The 17,554-nt window shown below is 43.1% G+C and overlaps 1 protein-coding gene across 1 annotated transcript in view; it reads right to left on the reverse strand.

Annotated features, from left to right (window-relative positions):
- Positions 1 to 12,557: 12,557 nt before the first annotated feature.
- The window catches only part of LOC128426192 (myosin-13), a 67,062-nt gene continuing 62,065 nt past the window's right edge, over positions 12,558 to 17,554 (reverse strand). The window contains exon 18 of the mRNA XM_053413060.1: positions 12,558 to 12,583. Within this exon, the coding sequence (XP_053269035.1) occupies positions 12,558 to 12,583 (26 nt within the window). The remainder of the gene's footprint in view (positions 12,584 to 17,554) is intronic.

The following is a 17,554-nucleotide window of genomic DNA, read 5'->3' on the forward strand; positions in this document are numbered from 1 at the left end:
TATGTATAAACTGAGTGAGAATGTTTCTGCTTGAAACCTTCAATTCTCGTGTTTATTCCATTAGATAAGGTTCAGGTTGAATGACAATGAGGAATCCGTTGTCTTGCTTTTTTAGAAAGAGAAAGAAAGCACCTATTTTAACAAAACATTATCCCAAGACAAAATGTATCTTTTAAGGAGTACTTATGTCAAATATGTGTGTAGCTGTAGATGTATAAAACATCCCATTTCATGGAGGTGTAAAATACTGGTTAAATCTTTTCATATTTTATTCAGAATTCGAGAACGGAATTCAGCAGAGTGCATAACTCTGCCAAGGCCCCACAGTCTCCTTAAATTCAATCAAGCTGCACCAAATGGGCCTGATATTTTTCTCCAAGATCCATGAATTACTATGTTGGGGGAATGTACAAAATTGTGGAAAAACAAACTCACATCGCAGTAAAGTGAAAACGAAATTCCTGAATCTGCCCCCTGATCCAGATCCGCACAAACCACCAAACAAACAGATGGAGTTGAAAACATAACCTCCTTGGCCGAGATAAGAAAATGTGTAATTTGATGATGCAAATAATTCATTGCAAAAGTATTTTTCAAGGTGATTAATAATCAAGATCTGCTATTGGGCCACATGCCAACTATCTGAAGTTGTATCAAAGGCACATATCAGAGTTATCACTGGCAGCAATAGAGAAAACAAGTGATTTGAACTCAAGGCAGGTATAAAAACACTGATTGGTCCTGCTCCTACCTGCTTGGTGCTGAATCAATTGTCAGACACATATTATTTACACATTTGTAGCAGCGTGTGCGCGACCAAAAGCAAAGCTTGTCGTTTTCTCCTGCAGAGGTTGTTGCCAAAACAGGCTTCTTTTTTTTTTTGATTGTCTTAACGGTGGAATGAAAACGCTGCCACAAACACTTTGGCAAGCAACTGTGTTATCCCTAAGCAGCTGAGACAGGAACACTCCAGGTGGTTTGTGTCAAATAATAAAAATGAGAAAAAGGTATTAAAAAAAAAGAAGCTGTTTTCCTATCTGAGCTACGGTGTGTTGATATTATTCTTCAGGTATCCTAAGCACCAAGCTGGAAGACGGGCCTGTGATTCTCAAAGCAGAACTACAGCGGACACTGATAAATACAGACGATGCTGAAGGTGTATCACCAGGGTCAGATTTGAATGTACAATGAGACGCTGGACTTAATATTTTATTCCATAAGAATACATTATTGACATTACGACAATAAAATCATGTCAATAAAATGACATCCTTGCAATAATAAATGTGCAAGTGAAAAATGAAAAACAGTAGAGACTGGATATAAAGACGGATGAAACAACAGCTCCCAAAAAGTGAAGCCAAAGCATCTTGATTTCCCCCTGCTGGCTGGCTACAGCACATGTCCTATACCCATTGAAAAAGTTGTTAGTAAAGATGGTTTCTGTTATTTTGCCTGTTCAAGAATGGGTGTTTGGGGCAAGTTTGATTTTGAATAGTTATTTAATGCAATAAAATTGTGGCAACATTGGGACATTGACACTGCAGCTCTCTGATGGACGCACCAGCAGACACACACCGAGCTTCAGCAACACGGTGGTGACAGTTTTTCATTTGTTTCATTTACAAAGTTTCTTTTGGAAGCAAAATGCACAAACACACATGTTATGGATAAAGAACTGGTCACAGATTTCGGTTTCTGGCAACATCCTCAAGTTTTATTGGCAGATTTTGACAATAGATCAGCTATTTGGAGTGCACACATTTACTTTTTTGTCAATTTTGCAGTAATTTGTTTAATCACTTAATTTCATTTTTGTGAGATTAATGGAGTTTCCTTTGAGTTACCAGTTGTTCCTGCTCCTCTGGCTGGCCATCTAAAGGAGGTCGAGCTGCAGCAGACAGGTTTAAATAGTCCTGATTACTAATAAGACTGCACCATGTTCCTCATCATCACGGGGAGGGTCATTGTTTTCTTTCTTCGATTTTGGTTGTAAATTTTTTTATAACTGTCTTGATATTGATGACAAATTATTATTATGAGAGAAGTATACTGGCATGCATTGTGGTTGTTGTAGTGTGTTTAAATGTAATTATGTCTTAGTCTGTGCCCCTTCATGTTTGAATGGCCTGACCAGCCGTATTATGTTTTCCAAGTGTTTCAGATTAGAAGGACAGTTTGTGCTGTTCATTTCTTTCCAATGCTTGAGTTTAGTTTTATGACTTTATTATTATTTTTGCCTTTTTTTCTAAATAAAATAAGAAATACCTGTGTCTCTCTGGTCGACCTGCTAGGTGCCTATCAGGGTCTATCCCTCAATCGCTATACTGTGCAGAATCGGGCTCTGAGAGATGTCATCGGCACCAGAAGGCAGCGTTTCTGGATAGTGGGATGAAGAGTAGAAGTGTCGTACATCTTTGTAAAAATATCTATGAATAAAAACAATGGAAAACACTTCATAGTTAAGTGCTGTGTCTTGCTATGGATGTAAATTTGGATGATTGTGTGAAAAAAACCTCCATCTGAAAAGAATGGAGTCGAGCAAAAAAAGCAATTCCAGCTCCTTGTTCTTTACTTACACTCCTGGTGGCACCTGCATATGGTGGCTGTGCTGAAGCGCAGACACAGAAAGGAGTGTAGAATGAACCCCCATCACAGCCAAGGGTGACTGGATAACAAGTGTGAAGCAGTGAGGGAGAGGTGGAGAAAATAACCTCAATTTACACTCATTTTCACGTTTCTTTGGCAAATGTTGCAACATATTGGGTTTTGCCTGGGCGAAGCCTGCCTTCTGTCCAGCGTGTGTGTGTTTGTGTGTGGTATGTGTGGACAATGGGCAGACTCTCTGGGTCCCCTAGTTGTCCTAGCCCCCTATGGCGAGGCTGAATAACACACCTCGGTTTCTTTTCTCTCGCTTACTCATTTTCACACTCCTCTTTTCTCCGCTTGCAAAAGCCTGAGACAAAAGCAGGCCTGTGTTATTGCTATTTTGTTTGTGTGTGTGTGTGTGTGTGTGTGTGTGTGTGCGTGTGTGTGAGTCCTGCCTTGCTCCTTCAGGAAATAGTGCATCTATGGGCATTATGTAGATGTTTGAATAGCTGCCACCCAGGGTCTGTCTGCACATGTGGGTCTCCGTTATTCTGTCTGGGTCTGTCCCTCAGTCCAATCTTTAAGAAAGCCAAAATGACAATGACCATATAACTGAAAGATCTATATGCTGTGTTTTTGGGCTGCTTTCACTTTAACATCTATTTGTTATTTATCTGACGTCTGCTCACTCATGTCAAAGAAATTGTCAAAGATACGATCATTTATCCGATACTCCAAAAGTCCTTTGTCCATCTTCAAAACTTAAAGGTCCACTCATTCCTATCCTTGCTGGTGTGTCTTCTTTTCTTTTTGTTTTTCTCCTTTGTTTGGCCTAATTGCTTCTCCTGTTGCGGCTGGCTGTAAAACATAATGATGATTGTCCATCTTTGACTCCCTGGGCAGCCAACGGTGCACTAAACACACAGCGGACCATTGTAAACACCAGCGTATATGAGCCTGCGAGGACAAAACCTATCTGCGTCTGGGGCAAGCAGAGTGGTCTGATGGAAAATGTAGCTGGGGCAATGTGTTGTATAAAATAGTTTTTTTCTCAATGTAATAAAAAATGTAATCCTATGTAAACTGTGAATGTACTTGGTGTATTAGATATTCAAGAAAGGAAAAGAAGTCATTCAAATAATTTTCATTGAAAAATATTCCTGGCCTTTTTACTATTTCATAGTTTTTGTAAGTTTTTCCCTTTATTAAGTGTACATTTGATAACAATACAGTAAATTACTTTTTTTTTAAATCTAATATTAACCACAGCAAACATGTTGTAAACAGAATATTAATATTACAGGAAACTATGGATTTTTCAATTGCATAATGGTCTTGAATTTTAAATTTAAATTTATTTTACGTAGAAATACAAAAATTACACTTCATAATGCTGAATAATTTGTACTGTAATCTGACAGGATTTAGCTGCAAGACATCTTATTACCATGTTTTTTACAGTAAAGTATACCAAAGCTCAAACATCAGCGATCAAAGCCATCTCTTAATCTCCCTCTTTTTCCATCACCTCGTCTCACAGATCTCACATCTATATGCAGTCATTACATGTGATTACTTGTCAATAGAGGGAAAATCATCATGAACCAAACTGAATTTGCCTCTGCGTGCCACTATTAATCCTTCACTTCCAGCAATCTCTCCAATCTTGATGCCTGTCTCCGCACGCCATTTTACGTCCGCTTCAATTTTCCGGCGGACTTTGTGATGAACGACAATATTAAAGCAGGTAGAATGCTCATTTTCTACTCATCAACAGGCTCAGCGTGTGAGTGCCAGTTTCCCGTGGAGTAGTGGAGGGAAACGGATCACTGAGCGTCCCTAAGGTCCTGCAGAGTGATTAGGCTTTAGATAGGAGATCATCAATTCATACTGGGATCCATACCCGCTGCAATGATGGGGGGAGTACGTGTGTATGTACAGTATGCACGCGTATGTGTGTGTAGAGGGGTGGAGGGGTAATGGTGTGTGTGTGTAGGTACGTGTGTGTGTTTGTGTGTGTGCTTGTGTGTGTGTGTGTGTTTGGGGGGGAGATAGTCAATTAAAATGTGAGTCAGGCTAAAGAGAGTGATTATGTGCTGACCTTTCCAGCAGTTTTAGACACCCTGACCGTGAAAGGGTTATAAGAGAGTTTAAATAGAAACAGACACACACACACACACACACGCGCACACATACACACACACGCACACGTAGAAATTCAGACCTTCCATACACATGCATGCCCTGTGGATTGAAATTAATTAAACTTCTAGGTGATATAGCGGAGGCTGATTGGAAGCTAATGTCCTTCTGACTGTTTACCTGCCCAGAGCTGAAACAACACACACCATAACTAATGGCCTGACACACACACACACACACACACACACACGCACACACACAGCCAGAAGCCCTAATCAGCAAATAAAGGTCTAATTCCTTGGCTGATAGTTAGAAGCTATCCACATTGCCTCGTCCTATGGAATCAGCTGGCGTCCAGACTACTCTGGACTTATAGAGCCTCCAAAACTGAGAAGTTTGGAAAAGCTGCATTGTCATGTTAATACGACAACTATGAGGCTGCGTTATAGTCTAGACGGGCAGAAACGGAGACGCTTGGAAACTATCACACCGACACTTTACAACTGCTCGCTGATTGGGTCCATTCAGTCACGACGTAGCCTCCACTGAACCATTAGGCTCCGAGGAGAACAGCCTGCATTAACCTCGGCTGCCAGTGTAGAGCGCAACATGGTTCATCAGTGGCAAGCGGTGCTGAACATGTTGTCCTTGCTAACAGCTTAAATTCACCTTTTAGAAATACAGCTTCTTACATGTGTCGGAAAAAAGCTACAACTTGAGCAGTCTTGTTTCAAGCCCTGCTCTTTCTGCAACTGACAACCAAATGTTTCCTGTTTACACCAGCATGCCCAATACACGTGAGTGGTCATGTGTGATGGGTTTTCAGGTGCGTTAGTATGGACAGGGATTAAAACAAAATGTAGATGCTTGTGTGTTTGTGAGTGCAATGCATGTGGAACAGTGGGAGAACTCACCATTTGTGACGATAATGCACCAACGTCCTTATTCTTGGCCATTGAGGTCACAGGAGGTGTCTGAAACACCAGAGGGAGGAATGCATCGCTGTGATCACTCACCTTGTAGATAAAAAAATGTTTTTATCTACAACGTGAGTGATCACAGCGAAATGCTCTGATAGGTTACCACACCAAACAAGGTGGCACAAAACGCCAGGCAATTAACTGAACCGGCATTGAAAGCATCATCGGCAGTAATGTCGTGAAAGCTGCAACTGCAGGATTCCAGGGAGCACTTTTCATTTGAAATCACAGATACAGGAAGAACAGGGAAAGAAAGAGAAGAGGTAAAAGAAAAGGGAGGATTTAACTTGCTAACATAAAGGTTGGATAGATTTTTATTTGCTTGATATTCACCCAGCAGCAAAAAAGCCATCAAGCAAAATGGCAAATATTTAATTTCTCCGAGTTTGATTTTTGTGAGTAATCCTAATAAACACATATCTAATATTTAAACTTGACATAGTGACACAGTGTGCATCCAAATGATGAAGAAGGGCGCAGCAGCGTGCCAGCTCTCCGGATCTCAGGCTCCACCTCAACCGTCATTTCCACAATGAAATTATCACAAACCCAAAGTGGCTGCCATTCATGACCATTGCAGACAGTTGATTTGAAAGCCCTCTCATTCTGTAAGGGAGACATTACAGCAGGCGTTAGACAAAGAGAGACAAAGACACAGGAAGGGCGATAAATGGAGGTACAGAGAGACAATGGGGAGGACATGCAGCGATAAAGGGAAGAATGAACTGCAGACAGTGACGGTGGACGTCCTGCACGAGGGAGGACAATCACCACGGAGGTTCACCGTCCTTTACGGCTCTCAGGGCTCGTAATAACCCGGCTAAATGTTTATATTAACACAGCATATCAGCCTCGCCATCAGAGCAGTCAATGATGAGGGGGGGGGGGGAAACGACACATAATTATACCTGGGCCCCCAAATGAACTGTCGTTAGTTTCATACACATACGGAGGGAGGGATGGGAGGGAGGGATGGGAAGGAGGGATGGGAAACGTGAGAGAAAGAGACAGAGAAGCAAAATCTAATTTACCCCTTCAAATCACATTCATAGGCTGGGACTGTCAGGTACCTCCAGAGAGTAAAAAGATGACAGAGAGAGAAAGAGGGAGAGCGAGGGAGAGACTTAGGGGGCTAAAAAGGTCAGGGGACCTCAGCTTAGAGGAGATAGCCAAATATTATGTTAATATGGACTCCGTTTTACATTCAGAGCTAATCAGCGTGGCCGGGAATTAAAGGGGCAGATAATTAATTCTGGAGTAAGGGGTTATCCTGGCCGCCTATTGTCTTGGCAGGGAAGAGGAGGGGGAGGAGAGCGCGGGGGGGACGGAGAAAGGGAGAGGAGTCCCTCGGCCGGTGTCGAACATGCAGTGATAAGGGACGAGCCGGGACACGGAAGGCGAGTGAGAAGTGGCAGAGGAGGGAGGATTGGAAGGAGAAAAGTGCAAAAGTATGTCGGATGGAAGTCACACACAAAGGCAAATCATAGGAAAAAAATTGTCTTAGTGTTGGAATGATGTCTGCCGGGGTGATTCTTTCTTATTTTACACCTCCTCTCCGGCTCTCTCATTTCTATCAGTGAGGGGTGGGGATAGGGGGGGGGGAGACATGTGTGGTGATGTGGTGAGGGATGGAGCGGCCGGTTTGGACAGGTTGGGCGAACATCAATGCATCCGGAGGTGTGATAATGGTGTTTGATAAGTGTACTTGATACATATCCTGTCAGCAGCGTCGGGGGGGGGGATGGAGGTGGAGGGTAAAGGTGTTGGACTTGGAGCTGCGATGTCTTAACATATGACACAAGTCCCTGGATCATATCGAGCCTTGAGCGTCATTTGAGGGAAAAAGTGGGAAAAATAAAATGGATGAGATCATTAGATGTTCCCTCTGATCCGGTTTCACTTGATGACCTCTCCTGTTCCAGAACAATGTCTGAAAGAGGTGTTGGATTTGACAGATGAGTTTATCTGATCAAGACATGTCTTTGTTTTCATGTAGGCAACCTGACGTCTGCTTTGCCAAGTAGACGTCACCGTGTTATATCTTTCATGAACGTGGTGAATTAATCTCCAAAGAATTCACTGTTAAACAAAACTCTAAAATGAGTCTGTCCGAACAATTAAACAATGTTAACATTTTGTGCTCATATTAATGGGAAAGATTATGATCTTGGTTGATTATTGACGAACCCGCCATAGACCTAAAGTTCTCTCCACATCTTCTGATGCATAAACTTGGACACATCATCAGCATTGTAGCCTGGAGACATTACAAGAGACACCTTCACCAAAGTGTCCCAACCGAGGTTGATCAAGCCTGTGTCTTAGTGTCCTTCTGTTGCCCCCCCCACTCTTCAACCTCAGCCTCCGCCCTGTTATTCGTTGTCCTCTTCATTCTCACTCCTGTGATTCAGTAGGCCTTGCTTAGAGAATGAGCTTTAAAAGCCCCTGTTGCCCACCTTCACCTGGTCCTCCATCCATTCCTGCACACGGTCCTCCTCCAGCTCCTGGTATTTTTTTACCCTTTTCTTCTCCGAACCCTGACATAACAATAAACAGTTTAAAAATACCGGTCTCTAGCGTGAAAGTCCGAATCCATTCCCTGTCAACGACCCTGAAAATCTCACATTACATTCAACCAAAAGGTTCTAACAGCTTATAATTTCTGAAGTATTTGTAAATGGCAACTATGATGGAAATATTACTTCAATATCAGGCCCCTGATAGGAAGCAAATTCTAGTCTCCTGCAAGACAACCTCACTTTCCTCACTAAATTCCTGCACTGGACATAAAATTATACAAAATTTGTGAGGTGTCAGGTCACATAAAAAGGAAATTCTAAATGGAAAAAACCTGTTTGCTTCCACTGGGATGGCACAAACATCCATACTGACCTTGCCCTCACTTCCATAAAGGCTAAGTCCTATTTCTGTGCATTCACATCTCCTAAATTGGGATAAAAAAACGTTTTCAGTCTATGTAATTAAGTGAAAAAAATGTGCTGTAAAATTACAGATTGAATACGAAATTCAATAGTGCGGCAAGATGTGGCACATGGTAAGGTCACTGGGGTCATGGATGGTCTCACTTCATGACAAACACAAATGACACGCCTGCAATGTGCAGTTTAAGCTCCTGATTTTCTGCACCGCAACACGAGCTGTTTAAAAGTGTGAAATGAATCCATGCTAAGATGTAAAACTGCATCTTTCTTTACCACAGGGTTTTTTTCTCTCACAGTAAAATGTGGGAAACTGTTCCTCAGCTGAAGGCTCAGTCCCCGTTTATTTCTCTGTCTCAAGAAACTAAACTGATTCTGTGTGTGTGTCTGTGTGTGTGTGTGTGTGTGTGTGTGTGTGTGTGTGTGTGTGTGTGTGTGTGTGTGTGTGTGTGCGATTGTGTGTGAGCCTCCATCTTTCCACATTCATGTTTAAACCATAAGGGAGACAGCCTCATTACATTTGACTCCCTCACCTGCCACTGCAGACGCAATATGACACGCAAACACACTCACTCTCTCTCACAGACACACACAACACACACACACACTTTCGTTAGGCATGCTGAATTGTCCAGCACAGCATGACATAATTTAACAACCGCACACACACAGACGTACAACTGCACCTCACAACAGTGTGTAATTACATTAATATGCAATTCCACCAATGTACGCACACAAGATATACAAAATACACAAAAAACACACTCACACACAGTACTACACACCCGGCTTAGGCAGAGTATGCCCTGTTTACATGGACTAATGTCTGTTAGCAGGTACTTACTTTGAAGTATCATCCCACCATGCCTGTAGAGCAAGCTCAGATTATGTTGAGGCTGTCACTAAGGGGTATAAACAGAGGCCTACACACACACACACACACACACACACACACACACTTGCTCAGTCAGGCACAGTGAAAAGCACACACTTCACACGTACACACCGGGAGCTTACATTGTATCAGTCCCTCTGAGCAGTCTAAACACATCGTCTAGCCGGCCTCAGAAGGTGTGCATCACTGTTCTGATTTACATACATGAAGTGCAGCAAATGCAGCCTGATGTTTTTCACCTCTGCGAAAAAGATTACACCGGCTGCCGCTTTGCAACACCAAGCGCTCCAGCTAAAATGTAATTTTCCCCCTCCATTGTCGAGGGGGGGGGGGGGGTGGGATGAAATACCAAGCGAAGGACAAAAGATGGGATATGACGGGAGAGCTATGGCGGAAGAGGGAGAAGAATACGAGACTGGAAGGAGGGATGAAAAGAAGGAAGATCAGAATCTGTGATATTACCGGAGCTGAATCTGAACAGGCGGAGACAACACACAAGTCGGAGGAATAAATGCAAACCAACCGACCATGATGGATGGGCGAGAGAAAAAACAAAAACAAAGATGGTCGCCTTTTCATGCGAGTGCCCTTCTTCTCTCTCGCCCCCCCCCCCCCCCCCCTCTCCACTCGCTTCATTCAAACTTCATCATTATTAAACACTGCGTTTGACACTGTTAATCAATTGACCTCCATTGTGGGCTAATCCCCAACTGTGCCTAATTCATTGAGCTCAAAGTGTCATTCGACTTACAGCCCCGTTCGCTATCTTTTCAATGACACTTGCCCAAATGGGACTAATATGGCCTCAATAGATTCACTTAATTTCCATCTGCTCAATTTGGCCGAGGATGAGCATTAATCTGGAGAAAATGGACTTGGCTCAACCTTCTCTCTCTCTTGTCGTTCAAACCGTCAAATCTGCCCGAAAGGAAGTTGGGTGTTTTGTGTAAATTTACAGTTTTTCATGAGCTTGGATTGTACGAAAAGTGAAGTCAACCACTTCTAACTTATTCAAACGTGATTTCTTTTTTTCTCAAACTATTGATTTCTTGAGCCGAGGTGTAGCGCGTTAGTGTCTTTATGAATTTCAGCCAGCATATTTCATGGAAGCCGTGTTTTCGCTGGTTGAATCTGAGCCTAGCTCAATGGTAATGCAATCATCCGAGTTTTACTCCATTTTCTGTCTCTTCCAGCTGAGAGACCTGCGTGTACAGCTCAGACAGGAGCCCATGCATGTGAGAGTACTTACAGACACGCATCCACGTGCACACGTACACACAGGTACTCATATATATATATACAGTATACGGCCGTAAAGCCTTCCTTTGTCTCACTATCAATCCTTCCTATCCTGGACTGTCTTATTGAAACATGTTTTTTATCCTGTCAACCACAGATCCTCTGGGAGGGGGATTGTTTGAGGAGGACTGGTAGGAAGAGGGGGGGGGGAAGAGCAGAAGAAAGGGAGGTAAAGGAAGAAGAAGGAAAGGAGAGATAGAGTTAGATATGGGGGTTGGAAGGCGGAGGCGGCAGAGAGATAAAGAAGAAGAAGGAGCAAAATGCAGCCGTGCAGCTGATATCCTGGTGTCATTATCATCAGTGCCGGCCAGAACCACCTATATATGAATCCCGAGACTTCATCTGATTTTATGGTTACTCCGGAATCTAATGAACATAATGGAGTTCGAAACAACGCCCGGCGCCTTCACATGCTCTCGGCTCCCTTTCTGGGAATCACCTCGACATAATTAAATCTCAATGACGCCAAACGACAGACAGATAGAGCGACATTTTCTCTGCTGCAACAGGAACAAGACGGTTTGTGCTTTTGGAATTATCATGGCGTCATTAGCGTGTTAGCGCGATACCATCAGGACGGGCACGTTAGCAGTGTAAACAATACACTATAGCGTATAGCACTGTTTGTCGGCCCGATATTATCTGCAATTTGCCTCCGTATCACACGTCTCTTCATCTCAACGAGGTGGTGGAGGCTCACAGGCTCCGATGAATCAGAATCATTTACTCGGAAACATAGCTTTGGTTGTTGGCAATAACAAAGTTCTGGCCCAAATGAACTCCAGCTATGTAATTGTAAGGGATTTTTTGTGTTGTTATTGAGAAGCGTTTTTGTACAATTATTCCCATTTCCACTGTCAGATATATAAGCCATTGGAGGGAGCAGACTGTGCGATGGTTATCATAACTCAGAAATGCATTAAAAAATAACTACACTGCAGCTGTCAAAGACAATTGCGCTTACACGCACGCACACGTTCACACATGAGCGAGCACTTAGGGCGCACACAGGCACAGCTGCATATGCGTTCGCAGCAAACAGGCGCACACACACACACACACACACACACACACACACACACACAGGGGAGAGAAGGTGTTCCCACAGATAGTGGAGTCGATGTTCTTAATCCGAAGCAGACCCCATCTGTCTCCCATTATAAAGACTCTGCCTTAGCCCCAAGAATGTCTACATTTCATAAATATTATCTGGGCCTGGCAAAGCTGGCCGGACAAAAGCCAGAGCGCAGAGCATTTCTCAGGGCCACATCAGAGCATAATTAGCAATCATAACATCATCCCTACATGCCATACTGCCTTATTTTCTGGAAGCCACTTAATTGCCTTGAGGTAGAAAAGGGAGAAAAAAAATGAAGGAGAAATAGAAATTCATGCTCTTTTTTCTTTCACCCGAGAAAACATAATTAGATAGAAGTAATAACGGCTTAAAAGTGGGTCAAGAAAAGCCCAATAAACAACAAAAAAAGTTTAATGAAGTTACTGCTCTGGACATGAGGACGAGTTGCTCGTTGCTCGAAAACCCCGTCTGGTGCACATGCACTGTTCTGACGGCTGTAAACGCCCTCCAGGGAAATAAGGTCTCGGGTCAAATATGTTCCATTGTGTATAAATATATATAAATGTGGACTTTAAAAGCCGTCGACGATATAAAGGAACACATAAACCTTCACTTTTTTTTTTTCTTCTTCTCTACAGCTCGAAACATCCCATAATACCTGCAGGGGGAGAGGAAACAGCAGATGACACACTGTATATGTGATGGGAAGCAGGAAAGGAAAAAAAAAAGAAAAAAAAAGAAGATGTAAGCTCATTACCGAGACAAGTTTAAAAACCAGAGAGTCGGAGAGAAGAAAAAGTAAAAGTTAAGCACTTCCTGAAACTTCGGCTCCCTTTCTATCTATCTTTTCTTCAAGAGTTTACCCCCCCCCCCCCCCCCCCCCACCCTGCCATCACCATCACCACTAGCACCTGCGACCCCCCCCTCCCCCCCTCAACCCCCACCTCCCCTTACTCATTCTCTCTCTTCACTCTCTTTGAGTTAAGGAGGGTAAGGTAATCGTAATGAAATGACCCCGCGAGGCACGATGGCAGCCCTCGCCTGATAAGTTATTCCTGACTGGCTTTTAAGCTGCTGTCAAGCAATTTCCCTTGAAACCTTGCTTTGTTTTTAAGGGATTGGTGTGTGTGTGCGTGTGTGTGTGTGTGTGTAGTTGTGGTGGTGGTGTTGTGTGTGCGTGTATCGTGATCATGGTGGAGGGTGGATGGGAGGGGGGGGTACTTTGACACCACTGCTTCTCTCCCATGAGGGGTACAGATGACAACCTCAAGGTATAGGTATGAGTGGTATGTGTGTGTACGTGAGTGTGTGTGTGTGTGTGTGTGCGCATACGTGGGTGTGTCTACGTGCGAGGCGTCTCATAGATGACAATCCCGCTAATTGAAATGACAGATTATTCTAATGTGCAGAAAGTCATTAAAAACCCAGCCGGCGTTTTTCTTCCTTCTTTTTTTTCTCCCTGCCTTCCCTGTTTCCCGTCGCTGAGAGTATTTCTGCCTCTGAGCTCTGAGCTGGAGACTCTGCACTTAAAGGAGATGTTAGCGTTCCTTCCTTCAAGCTCATGATCATTATCAGGATCACCTGCCACACACTTCAGATCCGGCAGATACTTTTCCAACTTTCACTCAAATGAACGCCGCCGCTAAATGACAAAGTTTGCCGGGTTGGACTCGTGATTTCCCGGTTTCCACGTGCACTTATTCAGGACAGATTGATGATTCACAGTATTAGCGATTATCCTGGATACTGTTATGTGTACAGCAGGATTACCTCAGCTCTAAAAAGCTAAGACACATACAAAGCGCTTCCTGTGTTATCTCCCTGATGGTAACACACATGCTGTATATTACATATTTTATCAGTTCTTTGTATGTGACAGCGCTGACAAAAGCCAGAGTCGAGCTAAAACGAGCCAGAGTCGAGCTACAACGAGCCACAAAGGCGAGTCACATGTGAGATCGCTGACACCCATCGTGTCAGCCAGAACCTTGGAAATTAAGGTCAAGCTACAAAAGTGTCTGTTTTTGTTTCTCGTCATAGAACAGGGCTGAACATCCTTTTTTTTTTTTATTTCACTTTGCTTTCCAGACGACACAGACCCCAAAGCGCGATGCAGCTCGGGATGAAAAGAATAAAAACAAAACATCTGCGAGGAGAGGCAGGGGTAGCATGTGAAATCGCGCAACGTGTGGCTTGATCCCGGCCCACAATCTGGTGGTTGTTGCTCAGCGTTGATAAGCTCTCGCTGGCTCTCCGCGGGGGACCCACGGCTCATCATTCTCTGGCACATTCAGGTAAGACACAAGGAACACAAGGCAGGCATGTGCAGTAAAATATTCGAGCATCCAAACCCCTCCTCTGTCCTGCCTGAGTCCCAATATTTTCCATTTCAAATTCTCACCATATATATATATTTTTTTCTCCTCTCCGAGTCAAGCAAGCAAGCGGACTACATTGATATGGCATCAAGATATCCTAAAACATTCCGCTGGCTGATATGGGATTTCTCCCAGACTGCCTTGCGACAAATCCAGACAGCTAAAACACCGACCGGGGACACATTTTTCCATTTCTCCCCTCTGTCCCCTCTCCTCCACGCCGCACACTCCTCCTCCACTGACATTCAGCGGCGGGGGTAAATATTTAACAGCACGCTATTGAGTGCCGTGTGCAGTGTGGCACGGGGCCGGGGCTGCGGTGGAGATATGTATATAGACAAGACTGTTTTATTAAGAGTCGCTGCAGACATATTAAGGTAAAGTATGCCTGACACCTAGGGAGGAAATTGCCAGTATATGACACTATTCCTCAATACTGTGGCAGCTCGCCTCAGTGCAATTTTGCACAAGGCGAGTGACAGAGAATGACATGCAGAGAGGGGAGGGAGAGGGAACGAGAGAGATGAAATAGTGAGAAAGTGTGCAGGGTGATTCAAGACGGAGGGGTGTGTCTCCAATGTGAATAGTTGTGTGTGTTTGTGTGAGTGTGTGTGTGTGTGTGTGTGTGTGTGTGTGTGTGTGTGTGTAATGTAGGTGGCATACTGGGGCGAAAAAGCAGGGTTTGTAATTGCCTTACCCCATGTGAGGGATCGGCCTGGAGATAGCGCTGTTTACCTGTAGCCTGCTATGTTTGCTGTTTGTGGGTGTGAATGGGGGGGAGAGGGCCTGCACTGAATGGGTTATTGGGCGGCTGATGAACACACAAACACACACACACACACACACACACATACACACACACACACATACACAGGTGTAGAGAAAGACAAATGTACAGACAGAGCAACGTCCACATGAACATACAACACAGACAGCAAATCCGTCAGATACCACATCCTCCTCATCATCCCATCGACCCCACCCACATAAAACATTTAGATTAGTCACCCAAAGCGACTTCTGGGTATTTTAAAACACGGGCTACTACATTTTGAAAATTCATCTATTCATATAATGTTTCATTTTACGGCAGCGATACACACTCAAGCTCCATAACTCTAGTCTCCACACTGCACCTGAAGAACACAACAAATAATGTGGAAACACATTGAATAATACAGCATTAAGTGCTACCGGAGGCAGGGGTTTATGTTTTTCATTGTGTAGCAGTAAGGACGCAGTGTTCAGTAATGTTGTATGTGGACTGTATAAACACAAAATGCTTATATTGTGATCTGAAGGGTGTATTGAACATGTAACTTTAAAATAACAAGAAATATATCTTTTGTTTACAATTTACAACAATAAAATGTATTTCATTTTAACGGTTTTAAAAGGCATAGGTCCTGAGTTCGGTAAAAATGTATAACTTTGATTTACATAATTTTGAAAAATGGATTTGAAAAACAAACACACATCAGACTCCCCCTTGAAAGACAGTATGTGTAACAGTGTTAGAGCCTTTCTTTAAATTAAACCTACATCTGGTCCTCAACTTCAATTAAATCTAAAACCAACTTCCAGCCCCTTTTCCTTCTGTTCTCTCACAGACTCACACACATGCAAACAATATACTGTACACAACAAGCTGTCAGGGGGAAACAAGATCTTTGCTTGTGGAAATGAAATGTTGAATGAATCATTCCATAGTGGAGCATTGTTCAAATGGAGGAGAGTTATTTTTTAATGTAGGTAGTGCTAACGAAAAAACAGTGACAATATATGTTCCTCAATAACCTGGTTCTCCAAGACTACAGGAAGGAAGAAGATTGAAAAGGGACGACGCTGAAATGTAATTTAAAAATAAAATCTATTCACGTTCATTTACTAAAAGATTCAATTACAAAGACCAAACTGGGACATAATCGGAATGTCCCTCTGTGAGTGGCTGTGCCGAGCGATGCACTTTAACACCACCAGGCAGGAGATCGGATGAAATGCAGTGAAAGGAGAAATAGCATGACACCAACAAAACAGGTTGAAATTCGGACCCACACACTTCAAATATAAGAGAAATCCAGAGTGTTGTACGAGCGCTGCAGAGAGAGAAGCCCTGCAGCTACAACATCGTGGGGCGGAGAAGCACAAACCTGAGGAGACGCCTTGAGGTGCACCACACAGACACCGAGGAAACCCAATGGTAGGATGTTAAATAACATTACTCTTATGCTTTTAAAGCCATATTACTGCCAGATGAAGTGGCGTCACGTTATTAAGCACATCTCTCTCAGTGCTACGCTGCCTGCAAATAAAGATTCCCAGTGAAAGTCAGTCACAAGTATATTTGCTGACCTAGACCTCCTTGATAGGTTTGTATGTTCTGGTGCATTAGATATGGTATCCATGCTAATGTACACACAACTTTACTGACACTGACACTTCACTGTTGCAGTCTATTTGTTAAAAACCTCAGGTTATTAAAGTGCTCGGTGTACAATGCAGAGTGTTGTGGACCTGAATGAAGTCGTTAGCCGTCTAGTGCTTGTCTCGTTTTGTGCGAATGTTTTCTTTATAAATATGTTTGAATGGTAATGCACAGCAGTATCGTAAACACTTACAACACAACAGCACTTCTCGATCGAGTACGACACAACATCCAAGGCGTAGAGAATAAAGCCAACGTTCCTGTTAAACCTGGACATTATGAGAGTGGGATTTATTGCAGGGCTGTTGTATAAGGTTCTGTTTGAAAGTCAATGATTTTCTTTCTTTCTGGTTTCTGAGTTAGATTGCATTGGATTTGCTAAAGTTGCCGCATCTCTTCAGACACAATTGATAAAACCAGTTCAATAAAATCCAACTGTTATTTAAAAGCGGTTTCCTGAGGTTTGACTAAAGCACTTATGATGAGTTTTTAATAAAGATATACTGCAGTCAAACATGTGTTGTTATTTGACTTTTAATTTAAGGAAGAAGGCTGAATCTAACAATTGCTGACAGAATAAAAAAAATATACATACTTGTAATATACATGTTATACACTCACACACAGTCTTTCTATGGGTATGTCTTTGCAGGTAAGGTGTGTATGTGTTTTTGTTTTTCATGCCGCATCATGTTTGTGTATTGTCTCTTTTCTGATATGAAGAAAGGGATTTTGGCATGAATGCTGCTCAACACACGCACACAGAAGTAAAACACGCACACACACACGGACAGACACAGACACACACACACACACACACACACAC

Source organism: Pleuronectes platessa, chromosome 20, assembly GCF_947347685.1.
Source record: "Pleuronectes platessa chromosome 20, fPlePla1.1, whole genome shotgun sequence".
NCBI classification, from domain to species: Eukaryota; Metazoa; Chordata; class Actinopteri; order Pleuronectiformes; family Pleuronectidae; genus Pleuronectes; species Pleuronectes platessa.